Source organism: Diadema antillarum, unplaced genomic scaffold (assembly GCF_040938485.1).
Source record: "Diadema antillarum isolate AM-2024a unplaced genomic scaffold, OU_Dant_1.0 seq00000604_RagTag, whole genome shotgun sequence".
In the NCBI taxonomy this organism is placed as follows: Eukaryota; Metazoa; Echinodermata; class Echinoidea; order Diadematoida; family Diadematidae; genus Diadema; species Diadema antillarum.
This window is the reverse complement of record NW_027271532.1, coordinates 2,202,750-2,224,586: the sequence shown is the minus strand read 5'-3', so window position 1 is coordinate 2,224,586 and position 21,837 is coordinate 2,202,750. Positions and strand designations below refer to the sequence as shown.

The 21,837-nt window shown below is 39.2% G+C and overlaps 1 protein-coding gene across 3 annotated transcripts in view; it reads right to left on the bottom strand.

The window, feature by feature from the left end:
• Positions 1-1,713: 1,713 nt before the first annotated feature.
• The window catches only part of LOC139735881 (uncharacterized), a 37,232-nt gene continuing 17,108 nt past the window's right edge, over positions 1,714-21,837 (bottom strand). Inside the window, exons 6-9 of one of the 3 annotated variants that reach the window (XM_071646631.1) lie at positions 15,015-15,116; positions 6,401-7,486; positions 4,549-4,579; positions 2,452-2,586 (exon numbers count right to left, since the gene is read on the bottom strand). In XM_071646631.1, coding sequence (XP_071502732.1) covers positions 4,566-4,579; positions 6,401-7,486; positions 15,015-15,116 — 1,202 coding nt within the window. In that variant the 3' untranslated portion in view covers positions 2,452-2,586; positions 4,549-4,565. Of the gene's footprint in view, positions 2,587-4,548; positions 4,580-6,400; positions 7,487-15,014; positions 15,117-21,837 lie in introns of all 3 variants that reach the window. The other 2 variants (XM_071646633.1, XM_071646630.1) reach the window with 2 other exon arrangements.

Genomic DNA, 21,837 nt, shown 5'->3' with positions numbered 1-21,837 from the left:
AACAGAGGTACGGAAAACAGTACTTACAGTAACTTTCTGTTTAAAAATAAGGCAAAAAATATATTCAATCTGGAATGCAAATTGTCAAGGTGCTTACTGCCAAGTAGTAGTAACTAGAGACAAATGAAAAATAAGTTAATGTCAGTTTATATGTGTGCCATTCTTATTTCATTTCATAGTACTTTTGCTGAGTTTTTCAAGAAGCTAAAGTGAACCTCAACAGAAGGAAACAAACAATCACTGTGCATATCGTTCTGACTAATCTTCAAAGTCCTCACAAACAATGTTTGGTTCTTAATACAAGAAGCTGTATGGCCATAGTCACTGGGCACGCTATAATGATTTTATTGTCATGTCAATTTTGAGGTATAGCATTGAGGGAAAGTGGGAGGGAAAACAGGGCCCTGGAGCTGAAAACAATTTTTGGTTCACAAGAAGCTGTATGCCCATTGTCATGTGAATTTGGATGTGAATTTTGTGGTTTAGCATTGAGGTACTTCCCTCTGTGACAAAATGTGCAAATCAGAAGAACAGTTGAACTGTAAAAAATCACTGCTTTAAGGAGAAAATGTTGAGTACATTTGGTATAAAAAATTAGTACCAGTATTCTTGCAGCCAAGATACATGTAAATATGTCATGCAGTGGTACCAGGATTTTCACATACAGTAGTACTGGTAGTTATTACGATAGAAAACATTACATTAATGAAAATAACCTTCAGAGCATTAACCAATTGAAAAAGAAAAAGACAAGAGTATTCTAGTGGTAACATACTTAATTATGATTCCATGAAAATGAATTGTAATGTAATTGGGGTGATATTTGTAATTCCAAGGGTTATTGCCTCCTCTGAAATGAAATAAAGGTTCATTATTCCAAAACACACAAATTCCATCCCTTTCTCTAGAGGGCCTGTTAATCCAAAGTGAAAGAGGGTTAGTACATGTGAAGATTTGTGGCATTACTGTTCAAAGAGGTCATTTTTGTGTGTGGCTGGGCAAGATGAGTTTTGTGTACTTTAATTCTGTGGAATCACAACATGTATTAGTTGAACATACGATGTGCAAAACGATTCACATTTTCTTTTCACACTGGCTTGTGGTCGCGTGAAATGCATTAAAATTTCAACACTACAAAAATGTCCACATTTATAGTATTCTGATGCTACATTATAAAGAAAATTTTATGAACCATTTTGCATTTTCAGATGAACACATCTTATTTCATTTTCAGATAAATGAACCTTCGGATAAACAGATCTTATTTAAATTTTGGATGAACGAACCTTCAAAATAACGAACCTTCTGAATAACAAATCTTTTTCATTTACGGATTAAAGGAACCTATGTAATAATGAGCTGTACCCATGCAATCGTACTTGTACAGCTTAAACACGTGCTTGCATTAAATCCTCACATTGTGGAAATGAAATGAAATGATGTCTCGCCACAGCTTGCTCATTACAGTTATTCTACAACCTCTTGTCACTGATTGCTGTCATAGTCTTACATATTTCATTGCCATCAATATCTCCCTCTACATAAAACTGAACAGAGCATCATTGCCCCAAATTAAAGACTGAGAATAGAAAAAAACCCTCAAATATAATATAAAAACAATAAACATATGTGTAATATATCTTAATAAAAAATAAAAAAATGAACATAGTCTAGTCAGCTCATCAACTCATCATCAAGAAAGTATAGCACAAGTTCTTCTCTTTAACTGTGATATGATATCCAGGATGGATGGACAGACAGGCAGACAGACAAACAGACAGATGGGCGGCCAATTGGGTGAACATATGACCTGAAAACTAAGGCCCCATTTACAATGAAGGGATGGGCCGAGCCCGAGCTGAGCCCAGGCTGAGTCCGGCCTCAATTGCAGTACTCAGCCCCGCAATTCTGTCTGTTTACGGTGGAGGGCTCGGCCCAGGCTATTAACTCAAACCTTTCAATATTTTGTCGTAGTGGCGCTGTGCTTGTAAAACAAACAATTATTACTGGGAGTGTGCCAGTCGCAATTTGGTACCACATTTGGCCCAATTTGTGTTTACAGTGAGAAAAGGCTGGGCCGAGCCGTGGCCAAGACTACCTCCAGAGCTTGGCCAAATGCGCAGCCGATTTTGGTACCGCATTTGGCCTTTTGCGCCTTTACAGTGAAATGAAGGCTGGGCTCGGCAGTGGCTGAGCCCGGCCCTTTCACTCACTGTAGACAGGGTCATAGTTCCTCCAGCACCCTTTCAGTATTGAAGAGGCATAAAATATGTTCACTAATTGCTCTTCATTAGTCACACCAGTTTCATAAACTATACTTTTTTGCAAGTTTGTGAGCTAAATCTGACTGATCACATTTATGTAGGGCACGTATTAACCTCTCATAAGTGAAGTGCTTGCCTTGTTTCCCACGGATATCCACCAATATTTTGAAGAGTCTTTCGGATCCTCGGAGGGCTCTATGTTCATAGTCCAGGTTTTCAACATCTGTTTCCGTGAGACCAAGACTTCTACACAACCTGCCAGTCTTCTTCAGATTCAGACTATAGGCCACCTCCTCGAGACACTCCTCCGCAATAATATCACCTAGCAGAGCAATTATAATACAAAAAAAGATGCAGGCATACAGAGAGAGAGAGAGAGAGAGAGAGAGAGAGGAGGGAGAAAGAGGCAGATAGAAAAAGAATTAAGTTTAACAGCCTATGTCAACAAAATCTAAACAGGGTATACCTGTAACATCCAGAACAACCATTTTCCCTGGCCTCCACATTTAAACTCCATTAAGTCAGGAAAACTGTCAAAATATAGCTTTTTCTTTAATGTCATTTTTCAATTTGATCTATTTACAATCATTAAGTAAATACAGGATTGTACACTGAAATTACAAACTTATTTAGCCCTATTTACTATAAATCAGTTTACTACACATAATAACCTTGTTTCATGTTTCATGTTGGAAGAGCAGGGACAGAAATATACATCTGCACAGTGTGAAATCTTATGTGGATCATATATTTTTGTTTTGTTGCCCATTTTAATAAAAAGCTCAGAGAAACAGTAAAGATTACGTTAATCTCAAAAGTAGAAACATTGGCCCAAAGAATGGAAAGGAGAGCTTACTTGAGCTTCCCTTTGGGTGCATTGGGCAGTGTTTTGGATTTAGATTTAGGGGGGGGGGGGGTGGGGGTGTTCAAAGCAGGAAAAGTCTGTGAGAAGCCTGCGTAAGGTGGGTTCAGTAATTTCAGCAGTCCTGAAATAGGGGGTGCTTTCAAAGGAAGAGAGCAAGTATACACATACCCTTAATAATACTACATAAGGGGGTCGGGGCTGTACATACACCCTAAAGGGGGCAGACTCCCTATCTTGGTTATGGAGCATGTGACAGCAAAGTTGGCACACATAATGTAAATTTAATGAACAAGACTGCAAAATCAATCATGCAAATTTATGCACAAATTTGTATTTGGGCCTAAATGTTCATGTAGTCCATGGAAATGCTGTTGTTTGTTTGTTTGTCTGTTTTTGGTAAGAAAACTAATTACACTAGGGTCAAACATTGTAAAAACATCAGAAGCAGCTACATGGTGTACATGTATACTCAAGTCATTTTTTGTCGAGCCCACCGGAGGTGAGGGGAGACTAAAGGATCGCCTGCGGCGTCTGGCCATCCGTCGTCCGTCCGTCCGTAACGCTACAAACACTTCAATAACTCTTTACTCTGGGCTTCAATTGCAATCAAACTTCAAGGGAAGAGGGGTCACACAGAGTTTCACATTTTACTATATATGAAGGTCACCTCAAGGTCAAAGCTCACAGGCAGGGGTCAATGAACTTTAGGGCCACATGTTTTTATGGCCCAATGTTAAGTTTTTATGGCACGTTTCTATTATGGGTCCATAATCCATTTTGATCCATAACTTCATTTGTGACTAAACTTGAATGGTAGATGCCCCTTGGGGAGTGGATGATCACCACAAGGTCAAAGGTCACAAGTAGGGGTCAACAAACTTTAAAAGCCCAATGTTAAGTTTTTATGACACATTTCTATTATGGGTCATAACTTTTGATCCATAACTCCATTTGTGACTAAACTTGGATGGTAGATGTCCCTTGGGGAGTGGATGGTCATCACAAGGTCAATGGTCACAAGCATGGGTCAACGAACTTTTAGAACCTAATGTTAAGTTTTTATGGCGAGTTTCTATTATGGGTCATAACTTTTGATCCATAGGTACGTTTGTGACCAAACTTGGATGGTAGATGTCCCTTGGGGAGTGGATGGTCACAAGGTCAAAGGTCACAGGCAGGGGTCAATGAACTTTAAGGGCCCATGTTAAGTCTTTATGGCACGTTTCTTTTTTGCTATAAATTTTTACCCTTTTATATCTCTTTATCTGTTAAATCTCTTTTTTTGTATATGTTATATCCCATTCGCGTACAATTTTTTTAACACGAATGGGCGAGACACATTATGGCACTTGCCTTGTTTTAATTGTCTTGGCAATTTCTATAGTATTTCTCTTTCTTTTTTTCTTTTTTCATACTTACAACTCTGTTATCTTGGCCTAATCTGTCAATCCTCAAGAAACATCCAAATAGTACAATAGTGGAAAATGGATAGTTAAGAAGAATGCAGTGAGAGAGAAGAGAAGAGAAAATGAGATGGGGGGGGGGAGGGGTGAAAAGGAAACATAGAGCATGATCAATTCTAAAAACCATTCCCCACATTTATTACTGTTCATGTCTGCAAATAATACTTGATATGATTAGATAAATTCACAAGTTTTCTTTTGTTTTCTCTGTTTTCACAGATCATGTAAAAGGTTATAATTTCCATGAAATTATGAACAAAGGAAATAAAACTTATCGATAAGAACTTGAAGTACAATGCAGATGCATTACTGAAAAAGAGTGAGAAAAAAAGAACCGTAAAAACTTACTGTGACCTTGACATTTAAAATTCGCACACATATTCCAGGATTGGGAATTCATGATTCACATAATTGAAAAACAGACTTACAAACATTATAAGAGCGATTGTGTGTACCACTGCGTGATGCCCATGGCATGATAATCGTTATTCTATATTTGTAAAATACCTTGGAAAGGTACCAGAAAATGTGAAAGATTAAAGAGTCAAATGTTACAAAAGCTTTGAGGTGGATTTTTTTTCTGTTAAGAAATGATCACAGAAGAAGAAAAAACCACACATGGGGTCGGATGCCCCCTCCCCCTCCCCCCCCCCCCCCTTTATTTCAGGGAAAGAGATGATCCTTACTATCAAAACACTCTACTGGCTTCACAAGATGTACTACTATACAGCACACTGATTGTAATGTAAGAAAGCCATAACAATGTAATAGTATCTCTGACCACAATGTAGAAAATAATAACAAAATGGGACTACTAAAGAATTGTGTAGGGAAGATGTTCTTTATCTAATAGAAAGGTCAGAAAAAGCAAAAGTGAAGAAGTTGCATGAGGATGTTGGCCAGGTTCCAATTTCATTAAAGTCATTTCATGAGACAAAAGCTTCCCATTGGAAATGAGGATGTTTTTTCCCTTCCCTACCACCTATCTCTTCCTTCACAATTTTACACTATCAGACTGACAAATAAACTGAATATTCATCCAAGATAGTTTACAAATACAGGTGTACACACTCAATTTTCAAAATACTCTGTATTTGACAGAAACATAAGCTTCATACACAATGTCTCTGTTATCTGCTTGAAGGTCCTGTTAATTTTTGGGAGCAGTGATTAAAAAATGTTCAAGATATCACACTTGATGCATATGTATAGGTCTGTTGTACCACAAAACATCCTACCTTATAAAATGTTTGTGATAAAGCCTAAAATAACAAGGAAATATCAATTTTTTTTTTTCAATAAACCAAAGTAGATGATTTAGCCTGGAAACATTTTTACTATCACTATTGTTCACATTTTGTAAATTGAAAAATACTTAAGATCCAATTCTACCAATTCAAATTTTACAGTGGTTGTTTCTATCCCTAACTCACATTTAAGAAGTATTTTAAAGCACTAATACTGGGTTTTTGCTACATCTGAAAATGGTAAATTATGCCTTTAATGTATAGCAACAGTCCAAAGTACTGCATTTGTGTACATATGAAGCACCCTATGAGGTCCATTCGAACAAGAAATTATCCAGTCCCAAGTATCTCATCATAACTCGATTGCCAGTATTTCATGTCACAAGGTAACAATTTTGTATAAAAATCAAGGGCAGTTGGGTTTTGTTGTATCGGAAGTTTACATGCATTTACCAATATTACCTAAAAATGCCCTTCCAGGTGGAGGCAGAAAAAACATCTCTATCCGATTTCGGAAGACATTCATAGGGCCTAAGTATCACCTACAGTCATCAAACTCACCTGCCTTCTCTCCAAGTGGTGATGGGGGGTCTTTTGTTGTGTCCATCTTTGTTTTGGTAAACTTCAGCGGTGAGAATTTGAATAACTTCCCTGTCCGTCCAGCATTCTTCTCATTTTTGGTCTTTCCCACAGGAGCAGGTTTGGGATGTCTTGGCCCGTCTCTTTTCACATCTCCAGACATGCCATCTCCCTCTCCCTTGTGCAATGCCGTAGGAGTAGTCACACGTACAGTAGATGGCACTTCAGATGCTGGTGTAGGTGCATTTGAGGTTGACCCAGCATCCCTACTTTCTCTCTCCTGATCAACTTCGTGAAGATTATCAGGCAGATCATCTTCACCTGGGACCTCAGTAAGTTCACTTTGTTTGCCCATTTCCATTTGATCAGCATCGGAAGCATGCTTCGATGCCCGAACTTTTTCAGCAAACCATTTTTCATCGTCTTCCTCCATAGCACCTGGTTCTACTTTGCCCGGAGGACTTCCGGACTGTCGATGCAACTCTACGACTGGAGATTCACCCGGAACTTTTTGAGCAATCCAATCAGGGCCTTCTACAGAGTGTTTTACAGTGTCTGCATTCCCATCCAAGTTATTAGATTCACCTGGAATTTTTTGAGCAATCCACTCATGGTCTTCTATTGAGGAGTTTACTGTCTCTGCATTGCCAGCCAGTTTATCAGCAGCTTGAGATTCTGAATGGACATTGTGCACATCTACATGGACAGTCCTGGCAGCATCACCATCAGTCCCATTTTGAATGGGCTCTGATTTAGGAGTGAGATTCTGCAGCATCACTGTTTCGCTTTTGTCCTCCTCCTCCTCCGCCTCCTCCTCCTTTGGAAGAGCAGTTTTAGGAGTTCTATTTGTCTTTTTCTTCAGCTTGGGTTTATCTTGAACTACAAATCTATCAAGCAGCGACGAGAAGAAGGACTGCTTGTCCCCTTCATCTGAGGGGCTGGACACAACTGGTCCATTGTCATTGATGTCTGATGGTTCCTGGGGTACAGCAACATACACACTGCCTTCAGGATTATTTCTACTGGATGAATATTGCTGGCCACAGTCTGCAGAGATCATTCCATTGTCTGCGAAAGGCAAGTAATAGGCGAAGATACTATTCTTAATAGATAATCAACTCAAAAGTCATTAAGAGATACTCTCTTCTGTGAGAGTGTATCAGGGTCTTTTCATCACAACACTTAACAGTACACAAAATGGTATTCTTCTTTACTCACCTCCACACAATATAATGTACCAGTTCTATTATTAAAAAAGAAGATAATGATTAAACTGTACAGTGTTAGGGCACTACAGTACTGTAAGCAGCTCTGCCCCAAGGTCTCCATGGCAACCACATGTACCTTCTGATAACCTCTGCATTCCCTTCTTTTTATCAGAATCCATTTGAAAGAAAATGGTGAATGAAATACAGTTAAACTCGCATAAGTCGATCTTCTCGGGACTGAGCAAAACACATCGACTTAGGCGATTTTCGACTTGTGCGTAAGTCAAAAAAAAATTGACTTAACAACAGTTACACCACACGTACATTATTTATAAATGTACATGCATGTTGTCTACTCTGGAGCCGAGAGCTGGAGAGGTGTGCCGCAGCACGGGTCGCCCGGCAGGGCCGCGGCTAACTTTGCATGGACAGTGCATTAGTACTGGCACAGGTCCGATTACTTTACACCCTTGTTAAACCTTAGGGAAGTGAATATGAACGATATTCTATCATATATATATATTTTTTTTTTTGATTGATTCCAGTTTACCAAACCGTGGCTTGGAATGCGTGTAGAGGTGTAATTCTGATTTACCTGTGCCCGTAAAACTTTCCCCCTACTTTCCGCTTTGAAAACTCAGCAGCTTCATCCATCCACTGCACAGCGCAGACTGCAAACATACCCAGACTATACACAGCCCAGTCGCTGTACGCACAGGCACAACTATACACAGCCCAGTCGCTGTACGTACGTAGCGCTAGCGCGACAGGGCTGTACCAGCGGACCTCCAAACACGAAGAGAGTTCAACAATCGCATGCGATCGCTTTGAATTTTGATACTTCAGATCATTTTTTTTGCCACCTGTCTGGTCGGGCTAGTTCTTATGTAAACAAAAACTGGCGTCTCGTGATTTTGACAGTGATTTATTGCAAAATAAAATCTTATTCGACTTAGGCACAGTGAATTTAATGGTTTTTCCGTGAAAGTGTTCTTGGAATTTCATCGACTTAGGCGAGTATTCGACTTACAAAATTCGACTTGTGAGTGAATTAATACACGTAAGTCAATGGGGAAAAATCGGGACTTTTTAAAATCATCGACTTGCGCGATTATTCGACATATGCGATGTCGACTTAGGCAAGTGTAACTGTATTGTTTTAACGCACAAGTCCACCTTCATGGACATGTGGATTGAGTGCATGCAGCAATATTAGTAGAACACAGAGTTTGAGAAAAATCAGACAATCTGTTCAAAAGTTACAAATTTTTAAAGCTTCTGCTCAGTCACTGCTGGATGAAAAGACTACTACAGCTTGTGATGTCCCATGTGTAGAACGATATGAAGAAAATATAAAGAAAATCCAACATATTTTCACTTTTCTTGCATAATAAAGTAACACTTGACTTGTCTTTTTCAGAAGGCAAGAGGAATAATATTACCCTTAACATACGTCAGTGACAAGTCAAGGAAATGTGCATTTTTTTCAAAAAATAAAATTTTGTGAAATTCTCTTTATATTTTCCTTATATCATTCTACTCATGTGACATCATACACTGTAGTAGTCTTCTCATCCAGCAGTGACTGTGCAGAAACTTCAAAAATTCATAACTTTTTAACGGATTGTCCAATTTCCCCAAAACTTTCACTTATGTGTTCTAAAAATACTGTTGCATGCACTCAATCCACATGTATATGAAGGTGGACTTGTAACATCTGCACGATCAGCCAAACACAAATTCTACCCACAAGCATACGGCAAAAAAAAAAATTGGTTTGTTTGCCCTTCGTGACCGACCGAAAATCACAGAAATTTCGGGTTGCGGTTTTTGTTTTTTTTTTTTGTTGTTGTTGCTCTTTCAAGTTTATTTTTTTCCACAAATTTCATCTTCTACAAATTTGTGAATGGTTTTTAACCCAAAATTATCAATTAAGCTAAAGAAAGAATGAAAAAAAGTCTAAAAATGTTTTTTTTTTTCCATCTCATCGAACCGTCGTAATTGTGTTCGGGCCGCGCGGGGCCGCAGGCTACGTTTTATAGCATGCATTGCATGCTAGCTACCTTTTTGGCTCACATGCATGCACGCGCACGAAATCCAATCAATGCATGCATATATGCGCTTAGTCTATACAGGGCTGCACACTGGCGCCGGTCCGACGGTCAAAGACCGGTAAAAGTCACTGTCGGACCTGTAACTTTTCAGGAAATCCACAAGTTACCGGTCCGACATGACCAGTAAAAAAAAAAAAAAAAGCGGGGTCAGTAGAAAGAAAAAGAGCAGCCCCGATCAGGGAGAAACAGAATGCAAGATATCGCACTGTTCAAAAAGTTTTACGCAAGTTTTCGTTTATGTTTACCGCTGCAATTTGTACAGTAAACATTAGTTTTGAGCACTAGCAGTCGACCAGTTATTCGCGCTAGCTTGCACATTGGCGCTGCTCACGCACTGCCATGCCATGCAATACATGCAAAGCATGTACAGTGTAACTGCTTTTCGTTTGCTTGCGATCAGCGCTCATGCCAGACAAGAAGCATTGATAGAATTAGAAGCGCACGCATTTCTGGGTCATTTTACTCACGATCCGATCCCGGCTTCGCAGCAGCGTGGCAGTTGACATGTTAGAACTAATTTACTTGTGTCGATTTTTAGAAAAGTAAAAACATATTCGATATTCAGCGATACAGTAAATGGATCTGATTGCGTTCAGATTCATTTTACACAGTCATTTCAAAAATGAATATTTTCATTCGTTCAGAATGATCTCACAATGAAGGAAAAGAGGATCATGAAATCGGCCCTTCCGTGTACTTTTCTAAAATGCATGCACAAAATGTGAAGAGATAATACTAGGGAGAAAAAAAATCATGAAATCATCGCAGTCCCGCTTACATATTTGAGGTAGAAATCGTCCCAAAAAGGATCATGAATTCGGCCGGCCGCGTCGTACACCTTTCAAAAGCTCATGTACGAAATGCAAAGAGATTATAGAGGAGAAAAAAAAAATAAAGGACACATTTGGTGCGTGCATCATAAAAGATTACAGCCGCATAACAATTCATGAAATCAACGCAATCCCGTTGAAATTTAAGGAAATAATAGGCGTAAAAGGGATCTTGAATTCAGTCCTGCATGCCGTGTTGGTTATCAAAACGCACGCACAAATGCGACGAGATTATCGGGAGAAAAATAAAAAACACATTTCTACCCTTCTAGTGCGTGCATTACAAAAGATTACATCCAAAGTAATTCATGAAATCGCCACAATCCCGCTGACATTTGAGGTAGAAATAGGCGCAAAAAGGAACGTGAATTCGGCCGTGTCGTATACCTTTTAAGAACGCATGTACGAAATGGGAAGAGATTAGCGGGAGAAAAATAAAGGACATATTTTCATCCCCTTTTGGCGCTTGCATCATATAGATTACAGCCGAGTAGTACATGAAAATTTTGCAATCCCGTTGAAATTTGAGTAAACAATAATAGGCGCAAAAAGAATCTCGAATGTGGCCCTGCATGCAGTGTATAATTTTGAAAATGCATGCACAAATGCGAAGAAATTATCGCGAGAAAAATAAAGAACGCATGTTCAACCCTTCTGGTGTATGTATCACAAAAAGATTACAGCCGAAATAATTAACGAAATATCGCATTCCCGCTGATATTTGATGTAGAAATAGGCGCTAAAAGGATTGTGTCGTATACGCATGTCCAGAATGCGAAGAGATTACAGGGAGAAAAATACAGGACACATTTTCCACCCCTTTTGGCCCATGCATCATAAAGATTACAGCGAATAATAATTCATAAAATCATCGCAATCCCGTTGAAGTTTGAGGAAACAATAGGCGCAAAAAGAATCATGATTTTTGGCCGTGTCGTATATCTTTTACGAACGCATTTACGAAATGCGAAGAGTTTATCGGGGAAAAAATAAAGAACACATTTTCAACCCTTTTTGGTGCGTGTATCATAAGAGATTACAACCGAAGTAATTCATGAAGTCATCGCAATCCTGCTGATATTTGAGGTAGAAATAGGCACAAAAAGGATCGTGAATTCGGCCGTGTCGATACGCATGTACGAAATGTGAAGAGATTACTGGGGGAAAAAATACAGGACACATTTTCAACCCCTTTTGGCCCGTGTATCATAAAGATTACAGCCGAATAATAATTCATAACATCATCGCAATCCCGTTGAAGTTTGAGGAAACAATAGGCGCGAAAAGAATCATGATTTTTGGCCGTGTCGTATATCTTTTAAGAACGCATTTACAGAATGCAAAGAGATTATGGGGAGAAAAATAAAGAACGCATTTTCAACCATTCTAGCTGGTGCGTGCATCACAAAAGATTACATCCGAAGTACTTTATGAAATCGTCACAATCCCGCTGACATTTGAGGTAGAAATAGGCGCAAAAAAGTATCATGAATTCAGCTGTGTGGTACATCTTTTCAGAACGCACTTACGAAATTCGAAGAGTTTATCGGGAAAAAATAAAAGACACATTTTCAATCCCTTTTGGCGCGTGCATCATAAAATATTACAGCCGAAGTAATTTATGAAACCGTCACAATCCCGCTAATATTTGAGGTGGAAATGGGCGCAAAAAGGATTGCGAATTCGGCCCTGCATGTCGTGTACCTTTCAAGAACGCATGCACAAATGCGAAGAGATTATCGGGAGAAAAATAAAGAACCCCTTGTATCGCGTGCATTAGAAAATATCACAGCTAAAATAATTGATTAAATCATCACAATCCAACTGACCACCAAGAGCAGGTTACGCAGCAAGTTCGTGCGCCGATGTTTAGAAAAAGTCACAAACGCATTTGATACAATCTGATTTTGTTTATTATCATTTTACACTAATTCACAAACAAACATTCTAATTTTTTCCTGTCTTTATTTTTGAATTTCTTGAGCAATAAATAATGCAAGTTTAAAAAATATATTAATCTGTAAAATGTACATGGGGGGGGGGGGTACGTCTATAAAAAAACAAGAAAATAAGTTTGCAAGTCATTTAATGTTTTTTCTGTTGTCATTGTTGACCGGTAAATTTTCTGTTCGGACCTGTAAAAAATGGTAAAACGGGGCATTTACCGGTCCGACAGAGACAGGTCGGACCGGCAGAAAAAATGGGTTAGTGTGCAGCCCTTCACAAGATGGCTACTTTTGCAGCATCCGTTATCAGCTGTCATGGCACCAAAACTGTTTGGAGTTCAGTTGCCAGCACCTCACTGGAAGATACTTTTTTGGAGCTGTTTGCAAAATATACAAAGATGAACGTTTTAAGTGTTTGTCAGTGAGTGTTTCTGCCTCGCGTAACCGGCCCTGGCAAGACGTAAATTTGAATGAATCCCTTGGAGTTTTGAGTGCATTGACATGGAAAAAAGGGTACCCTGTAGTAAAAAACAAACAGAAAAACAAACAAAAACTAGAAATGTCGCTATGGCGACTGGTATGCCTCCGCCATAATGCACGATTCTCCTAATAGGTCTATAGTACATGTGGACAATGAGTGATTACATTTTCACAAAATTGGCAAAATATTAAAATGACATGTTTGTCACAAATGCATCGAATGTTTACCTTCCTTGACCTATGTTTAATTGGATGAATAGGAGAGCATGTACTTTAACTTCGACTTTGACCCTTTCATAAGTTTACGCACTTGAGTAATTTTCAAGGTATGGAGAAAAAGTGCAATTTCTGTATTGAACAGTAAATTGTTATCATTTTCATCTGGCCTTTGATTCATAAGAGAATCACTGTCAGGCAGAACATACATAAATATGTACTAAGTTTAAAGATTACTTGAGCCGCTTCCGAGATATGGAAAAAGTAGTAAGTTCAGCACTTTCACTTGATCTTTGACCTTTTGACCTTTGACCTTCTTGGCAAAAAAAAAAAAAATCCCAGAGAATCTCTAGTGGGTAATATACATGCATACATTAAGTTTTAAAAAAATAATCCTGCTGGCATTGCATAAATATAAGGAAAATAGTAAAATTTCGAAGTATTGCCCTTGACCTTTGACCCCTGACCTTTGACCCCATAAACCCCAAATTCCCTAGCTAACTACTGACAGTCAGTACATGCATGTATACTTTGTTCCATAAAGATACTTTGAACAATTTCCAAGATACAGAGAAAAAAGTGAAATTTTAACATTTTACTTGACCTTTTGACCTTTGACCTTTTGACCTCATGACCCCAAACTTTCATCAAAGAATCTTAATTGGGTAATACATGTATACACTAATTTTCAAGAAAATATCTTCAGGCATTGCATAGAATGGGGGAAATAGTGCAATTTTAAGCATTTGACCTTGACCTTTTGACCTTTGACCTTGAGCATGTGCACCCAAAAGTTGATAGGCACAACTTCACCCCCTAATACACATACATGCCAAGTATCATTAGTCTACCTCAAAAGGTTTTGATAGTTACCCTGTCCACAAAATTCATTACGGACGGACGGAAGGACGGACGGACGGAAGGACGGACGGACGGACGGACGGAAGGACGGACGGACGGACGGACGGACGGACGGACAACCCGAAAACATAATGCCTCCGGCACCACTTCGTGGCGGAGGCATAAAAAAGAACCAAAAAAAAAACCAACCTACCGACCCTCTTGGGTTTTGAAAAATAAGGGCAAACAAATAATTTTTTTTTTTTTTTGGCCTAACCCTAAACCTAAAACCTTAATAGGCTATCACAACCCTAACCCGAAGTCCTTGGAGCAAATAACACCAGAGCAATTGTTGCTGGAGTAAATGTTTTGTCACCATTGTACACAGGGGGTAAATATACACGTAAAGAAAAAAATTACTAGGGTGTTTTCAACTGATAGGTAGCTGGCATCAGGGTCAAATTTATCTTGAATATCACAAGAGCATAAAACCTCTAGGAAGATCTCTAATTTGCTGTTTCACCTACACAGCAAAGTACAGTGTAATAGAACATCAAGGACATGGTTGTCAAATCCCAAATAACATTCACTTTGGAAGCTGATAAGACAGTCACCAGACATACGTTTTGTTTATCAAATGCTTCAAACACACATGCTACTCCTCTAATCCAGCAGGCAATCCAATTAACCCACATGGCATTTCAGGCCAATTACTATTCATTCATTTTACCAGCACAACTGCATTCTAAGATTGTCCTAGACAAGGCAATGAACATGTTAAAGGCATCCTGTGAAGATGTCTAAGATATTTATCTACACCTATAAATACTCTTGTAATTGTCAAAGCACAATCTAGAAAGAGTTCTGATATTTAATTTCACTCAATTGCAACTGTCCTTGCATGTAGCAGTCACAATAATCATAAAAGTTGTGTAAAGGATATTTAAACAAGTGCTCCATACCTTCCTTCTTTCTATAATGCAGGCAGGTAAAGATAAGGATGATAAGAAGGATCAGAGCTACCATCCATCCAGTGATGGCAAGAGCTAGGGGAACATTTTCTCCTGTATAGAAAAGGGAACAAGTCAAACAAAACATTGGTTAGATAAATATTTACTCATTTAAAATGTAAGAAACATCACTACCAAATACCTAAGGCATACACTGTTACATCACAAAAACATTTAATTGATTGACACTTTGGCAAAAAATTTCAAATTAGCTGGGCAAGTAAGACACACACGTACTTGCTCAATGGACTCTCAATGGACTAATGTTTTTTTTTCTTTTGTTTTTGTTTGTTCTGACAACATATAAGGATGACTATGTTGTATCATCTAACGCAGAATGTAATTATCATCGCTATACTATTGCTTTGCAAGTGGTTACATCCACACCTACGGACAAAATTTCATGCTGCAAGTGAATAGCTAAATGAACGTACTGATGGTATTTGATGCAAACATAGTCAGGATAAAGATAGAACACAATAGTGTACCCAACATTCATTTCTTTTAGATCATTTTCATTTCATTTCATTTTATAAAAATTTACAGCATGGATTTAATGCAAATCGAACAAATTGCATGATAACTATGGCAAGTCGCCATATCATACACAGGATGCAACCTCAACCCGTCGAGGACATTCGATTTTGCTACAACATGCATTTCCCATAGACGCTTGCCCAAGTATGCTCATGACTCGTCCTCAACAGGTTAAAACACAAACTTTCATATGATTACCTTTGAAATATATTAACATAATACAGTTGAACCTCTCTTATCCGGCCTCCCTTTATCCGGATCTCTCTATTATACGGACGCAATCTCGCCGTGATTTTTTTTTTTTTTATAATTACCGGAGGAAAGGGGGATTCCCAACTCCTTGAGAACTCCTACACAAACACACATGGATTACATATACTTGATACATTTCTTAATAATTATTTATGTAAATCATCCCAAGAACTTATAAAAGAAAATGATTTCATTCTTGCAAACACGAACCTCTATTTTTGGGTCTGTTACTGAGTATAACAATGAAAAGGTTGCAGTATACACATTACTACATGTGGTACTACAATGGGCTACATCAGTACATGTGTATGTATATGTATAAAGCATTGAGTCTCCCGTATCCGGCCAAATCCCTTATCCGGATGAGCCTCGGTCCCGACTTGTCCGGATACGAGAGGTTCAACTGTATAATTTTGGTGTCAGCTGTCCCTTCTCCGTCTAACTTTGAATTATTTTTCACGATTAGACATGAAAATGCATCAGCTAAAAACCACAAAATCTAAATCAGCAACACTGAGACAACAAAGAGTTGTCTTGACAGGTAGGCTTGTCAAAATGCATGGATATCATATCACAGTGAAAATAATTAAACAAAATAGAAATGGCCCGATGACGAGCATGGGATACTTGAAATAATAATGAGGGCCCAATACTGTATAATGAGGGCCCAATACTGTAAAACATGATATGTTTGCGGCACAAAATTTTCACGAATTGGAGCCAATGGCCTTTTTCATGGCATGAAATTTTCGCGAATTGCCACTGGCATTCAATGCATATAGTGTAAAAAAGAAATTTTGCATGCATTTTAGTTTCGCAAATCTTGGCGCTCGCGAAATTCGCGACAATCAAAATGCACGCGAACGTTCCTCGTCTTACAGTAATCAACTTGCAGTACAGAATAAAAGTTTTAAAAAGTAGTATTAAATCATGAGGTTTACAAAACATATTACATAGATGATGACTGGCGGGGGAGGGAACATACCGAATGTTCCATCTGAAGGGTTTGAAATGCTATTGAGGGAGGTTATGAGTCCCGAGACGAAGTCGAGGGACTTATAGCCTCCCGAAATAGCATTTCAGACCCTGGGGGTGGAATGTTTGGTACATGTTCCCGACAACAAAAGTCATCATCTGTTAACGGGTTAGTCAAATACGTCAACGCGTTAACCACCGCACCAGCACAACGCACTCGATCGCTCGCGTCGCTCGATCGCGCATGCAGAGCCAAATTCACTGTGCGCGCGCGTTCCTAGGCCTTCTGTCATTTGTTACATGAAAATGTTTTCCCATGGGAGAACATTCCCAAGAATGTTCGCCCACGGGCGAACATAACGAATGAACCTCTATCACGTGACTCTGTTTAGCCAATCACTAACCGGTATTTGACTAACCCATTTAATATTTATGAATGTTCACCCATTTTATTGATGTTCACTTATATTTACATGTACATTGTTTTGTAGTCAGGCGGAATAAGGATCAAGTCCACAGCTGTAGCACACAGTATGAGTAATACTCCAATGAAAGAGAGTGTGGGCTCATGGCTTTGTTCTGCATGCCTACCACATGCTCTATGCTATGCACAGTTCTTGTGTGTTTCCTCATATTTTGGATCTAGATAGCAAAATAAGGTGTTTAATAGCCAGTGAACAATGTCCATACTCCCCTCATGGTCACAAGCCCACACACAATGCACAGATATGCACACAAATTCATGCCCACTTGTGCATGACACAGACAAAACATGAGCAGTTCAGCTCAGCTTCAGTGTAGTAGATTGTAGCATTACATGCATTTGTATCAGGGAGGTGTTACACATATAGTGATAACACTTCATTATCCAGACAAATGCATGTTTGGGTTCTGAAGTATCACAATGGGATATAGTAAATAGGTAGAGTGAAATTTGCATTGTGATTGGTTGGATAACATCACCTGATTGTGGAAAAATTCTGGTATAGTGGCACGACCGTGCCAGTATACCAAAAACGCTTAACTAATAAGACAGGAAAATGCGCGCTAATCCTGTACAAAACAAATGGACAGCGCGCGGTCCTCAAGCGTATTACGCACGTCACCTGAGACGCGCTGTCTTTGAAGTTAATGGACAGCACGCAGTCCTCAAACGTATTACGCATATCACCTGAGATGCACTGTCTTTGAAGTTGTTGTTGCTGTTTATCAAGTGTCGTTGATTGTTTTTAAGATTATGTTGTTGCCAAATTTTTACCTCCACGAGATAATCCTTATTACTTTAAAATCTCGTTCTTCAAAATGATCCCCTTAATCAAAACTAGATATATCGCTACGGCTACTGATATGCCTCCGCCATAATGCATGGTTCTCCTAATAGGTCTATAGTACAATGTCTTGACAATGTGTGATGACAGTTTCACACAATTGGCAAAATATTAAAATGACAGGTTTGACACAAATGTGCTGAATGTTCACTTTCCTAGAACTAGGTTCAATTGGATGAATGATTAAAATGTCAGAGTGCAGGTATTTGGGGAACTGATGATTTTTACTTGACTTTTGACCCTTTTATAAGTTTATGCATTGAGTAATTTTCAAGGTATTGAGAAAAGTATAATTTCAGCATCAAATGGGAAAATAGCATTATCTAAACCTGGCCTTTGACCTTTGACCTCACAGTTCCAAAGAGAATCACTGTTAGGTTGAACATGCATAAATATGTAAGTTTCATGATGATACCTTGAGTTACTTTCTAGATATGGAGGAAAAAGTGCAATTTAGCACTTTCACTTGACCTTTGACCTTTTGACCTTTGACCTTTTGGCAAGAAACTTCCCCAAAAATATATATTGGGTAAAACATGCCATACATCAAGTTTAAAAAAAAAAACCTTCAGGCATATTGCATTTTAAGGAAAGTAGTGATATTTTGAGGAGTTGACCTTGACCTTTGACCCCCTGACCTTTGACCCATGACCCCCAACTTCCCTAGATAATCACTGCCCATCGGTACAAGCATATATACTAAGTTCCATGAAGATACCTTGAACCATTTGCGAGATATGGAGAAAAACATGAAATTTCATTTTTTTTTAACAAAATGACCTGTGACCTTTGACCTTTGACCCTGTGACCCTAAAATCCACACAAAGTATTATCCCCTAAGGATATACCCTCATACCAAGTTTGATGTAAAACCACCACACGGTTCTTGAGATATCAACAAAAACAAAACGGGACGGACGGACGTACGTACGGACGTACGGACGGACGGACGGACGGACGGACGACCCGAAAACATAATGCCTCTGGCCACTTCGTTGTGGAGGCATAAAAAAGCTATGACTATAATTTTAAAATCTTGTTAAGATAATAAAAATACCACTATAGACCTTTGGAAATGAATTATGTTTCTGGGTGTACTGAGTTTGTACTTAGCTCTCTTTTGTATCGTCATGTAGGGTAGCCATTTTGTGTCCATTTTTATCGCACGCCTTCCTATCTTGTTATCTCTACTATCTTTGCACTATAACGAACGCTTACAGTGCGTGCCTACGCTGTATGTACGCACAGATTCGCGCAGGGAGGGGCGTAGGACAAGGCCAAGCATTTCAACGTATGTGCGTGTAGAGCACTGGACGCAAAATGTAGGAGTTTATGCGCGAGTCTGCTCTAATGTACAATACGCATACGCGGCAGTACTAACGTCGCGCGCTGTGTATGTAAACTACAGTACAGCTAGTAGGTTGTGGTTTACTCTGCGTGCAAGAAATCAGTGCCGGTACGGTGAGTCTAATGTTAGATCTAACTAGGGCCTAGACCTACAGAAAATACATTTAGATCGAGGGACCTATTTACTATAACAATTAGTGCATGTTCTATTGATGCACCAGTACTGGACTATAGAACTCCAAATACTAAATTATCCCTCGTGCAGCACTCGGGATAATTTAGTATTTGTCGTTCTCTAATCCAGTATAGTGCATCATAGAGCATGCACTATTTGCATAATCTGACATTCCTCTGTGTTTGGGGTCATGTTCAGCACCCCTCTTTCACCAAGATGAAATCTGGAGACAAAAAAAAGTTTTGCCATTTAATAAAGTACAAGCTATGTTTCAACATAATGTACAAATCTAAACTAAATTATAGATGTTGCTTAGAACAGAGATTAGGAAAGAAGTAAAGTTAATACACACATATTTCTGTTCTCATAATGCCCTAATCGACATGAAATAAAAGTTTGGTCCTCTTAAAAACTTTATATTTTCCATCATGCACACATTTGTACATGTTAGTTTCCTATCTTTTAATCTGGCATATAAATATTCTCCCTTTTAGATAAAGTACTCTCCTGTAGCAATGCTCATGCATGTTTTTTTTTCTACTCTTTGCTGTTAAAAGTGTAGTTTTACTGTGCACATTGATTCACTAACCCTACTTCAATTAAAAAGCACACATTCAATGGTGGCAGCATATTGAAAGAGAGAGAGCGAACTGCAGCAGGGGGAAGGCCTTTCTACTGTGTAACTTAAAGACCGATTCGGGTTCGTTGAGGCCAGCAGACAATTTGTGGCACTGGGCGCAACCATAAGCTCATTTTGAGTGTTAATAGCCGACCCCCCTCCTCTCCCCCACCCCACGGGCAACATGTTTATCGCGCACTTGTAACAAAGGTTCGCGCACTAAGCAAGCATTCGCACACTCAGTATGAGACGCCCATTGGCTAAAACAACCATGCATCAGTTTTTCATTCCGTGCACGTGAGAGGGGTGGGGAGAGAGGAGGGGGGGGGGGGTCGGCTGAGACACCGCAGTAATGGCGCTGCCCATGCCAAAAATACACATAGCTCGTCACAGAATCAGTCTATACGCAGTGCTGAGCATGACTTAGAAGGAGAGTAATGGTTCCTTCTCCATCTATAACATCTCCCCGATTTGTATATACAGAGCAGATAACTGCATGCATGAGAGAAGTGGTGCCTTACTAAGGTTAATTTGTGTGTATGTGTGTATGTGTGTGTGTGTGTGTGGAATGTGTGAAATCAGATTCAGCTAGAAATGTCGCTATGGCAACTGGTATGTCTCCACCATATCACATTAGTCTCCTAATATGTCTACAGTACATATCACTCATTTGAGATGACAACGTCACATTATTGGCAAATAATCATATCTGGTGACTAAGCACCAATTTTCATAACAATACTTAAGCTACTTTAAAGATAACAAAAAGTTTTGGTACCTCAAAAGTGTCCTTGAATTTCCTTGTCTTAGTTTGTGTTTCAGGTTAAAGTACCTTTCATATAACTAACACTGTGAGACTTACTCGCCCCAAAGTGCTCTCATGTCTTAGTAATCATGCAATTAACTGCGATCAGCAGCCCCATACGCATAGCGACCAGCAGTCCCATACGCATAGCGTAATCGGGCTTCGCATTGTAGCATTCAGGATCATGACAGATTTAGTATCGCAGGGTAAATGTCAACTTAAAATCCCATAAATTCTTCAATTTGAAGACTTACCAATTAACTTGAAGTATTGAAAACAGGCTTCGGGCAACGTTTGGTTCTGCCTATAGTCCCTTTCTGTTCGAATTGATGACTGAATGTGACTCGGTCGACAGGACCTTCGGAGAGCTACATACAGTACACTGAATACTACAGCCAGTGCATGCGAACACATCACATGCACACAAATTTCAAATCCATGAACGGATAAGATGTTTGTGTGCGCATGCGCTGGCCATGGTATCCAGTGTATGTAGCTCTCCCAAGGTCCTCTCGACCGAGTCACATTCAGTCATCAATTCGAACAGAAAGGGACTATTGGCAGAACCAAACGTTGTTCGAAGCCTGTTTTCAATACTTCAACTTAATTGGTAAGTCTTCAAATCGAAAAATGTTTTGGATTTTAAGTTGACATTTACCGGCGATACTAATTCTGTCATGATCCTGAATGCTACATTGCGAAGCCCCATTACGCTATGCGTATGGGGCTGCTGGTCG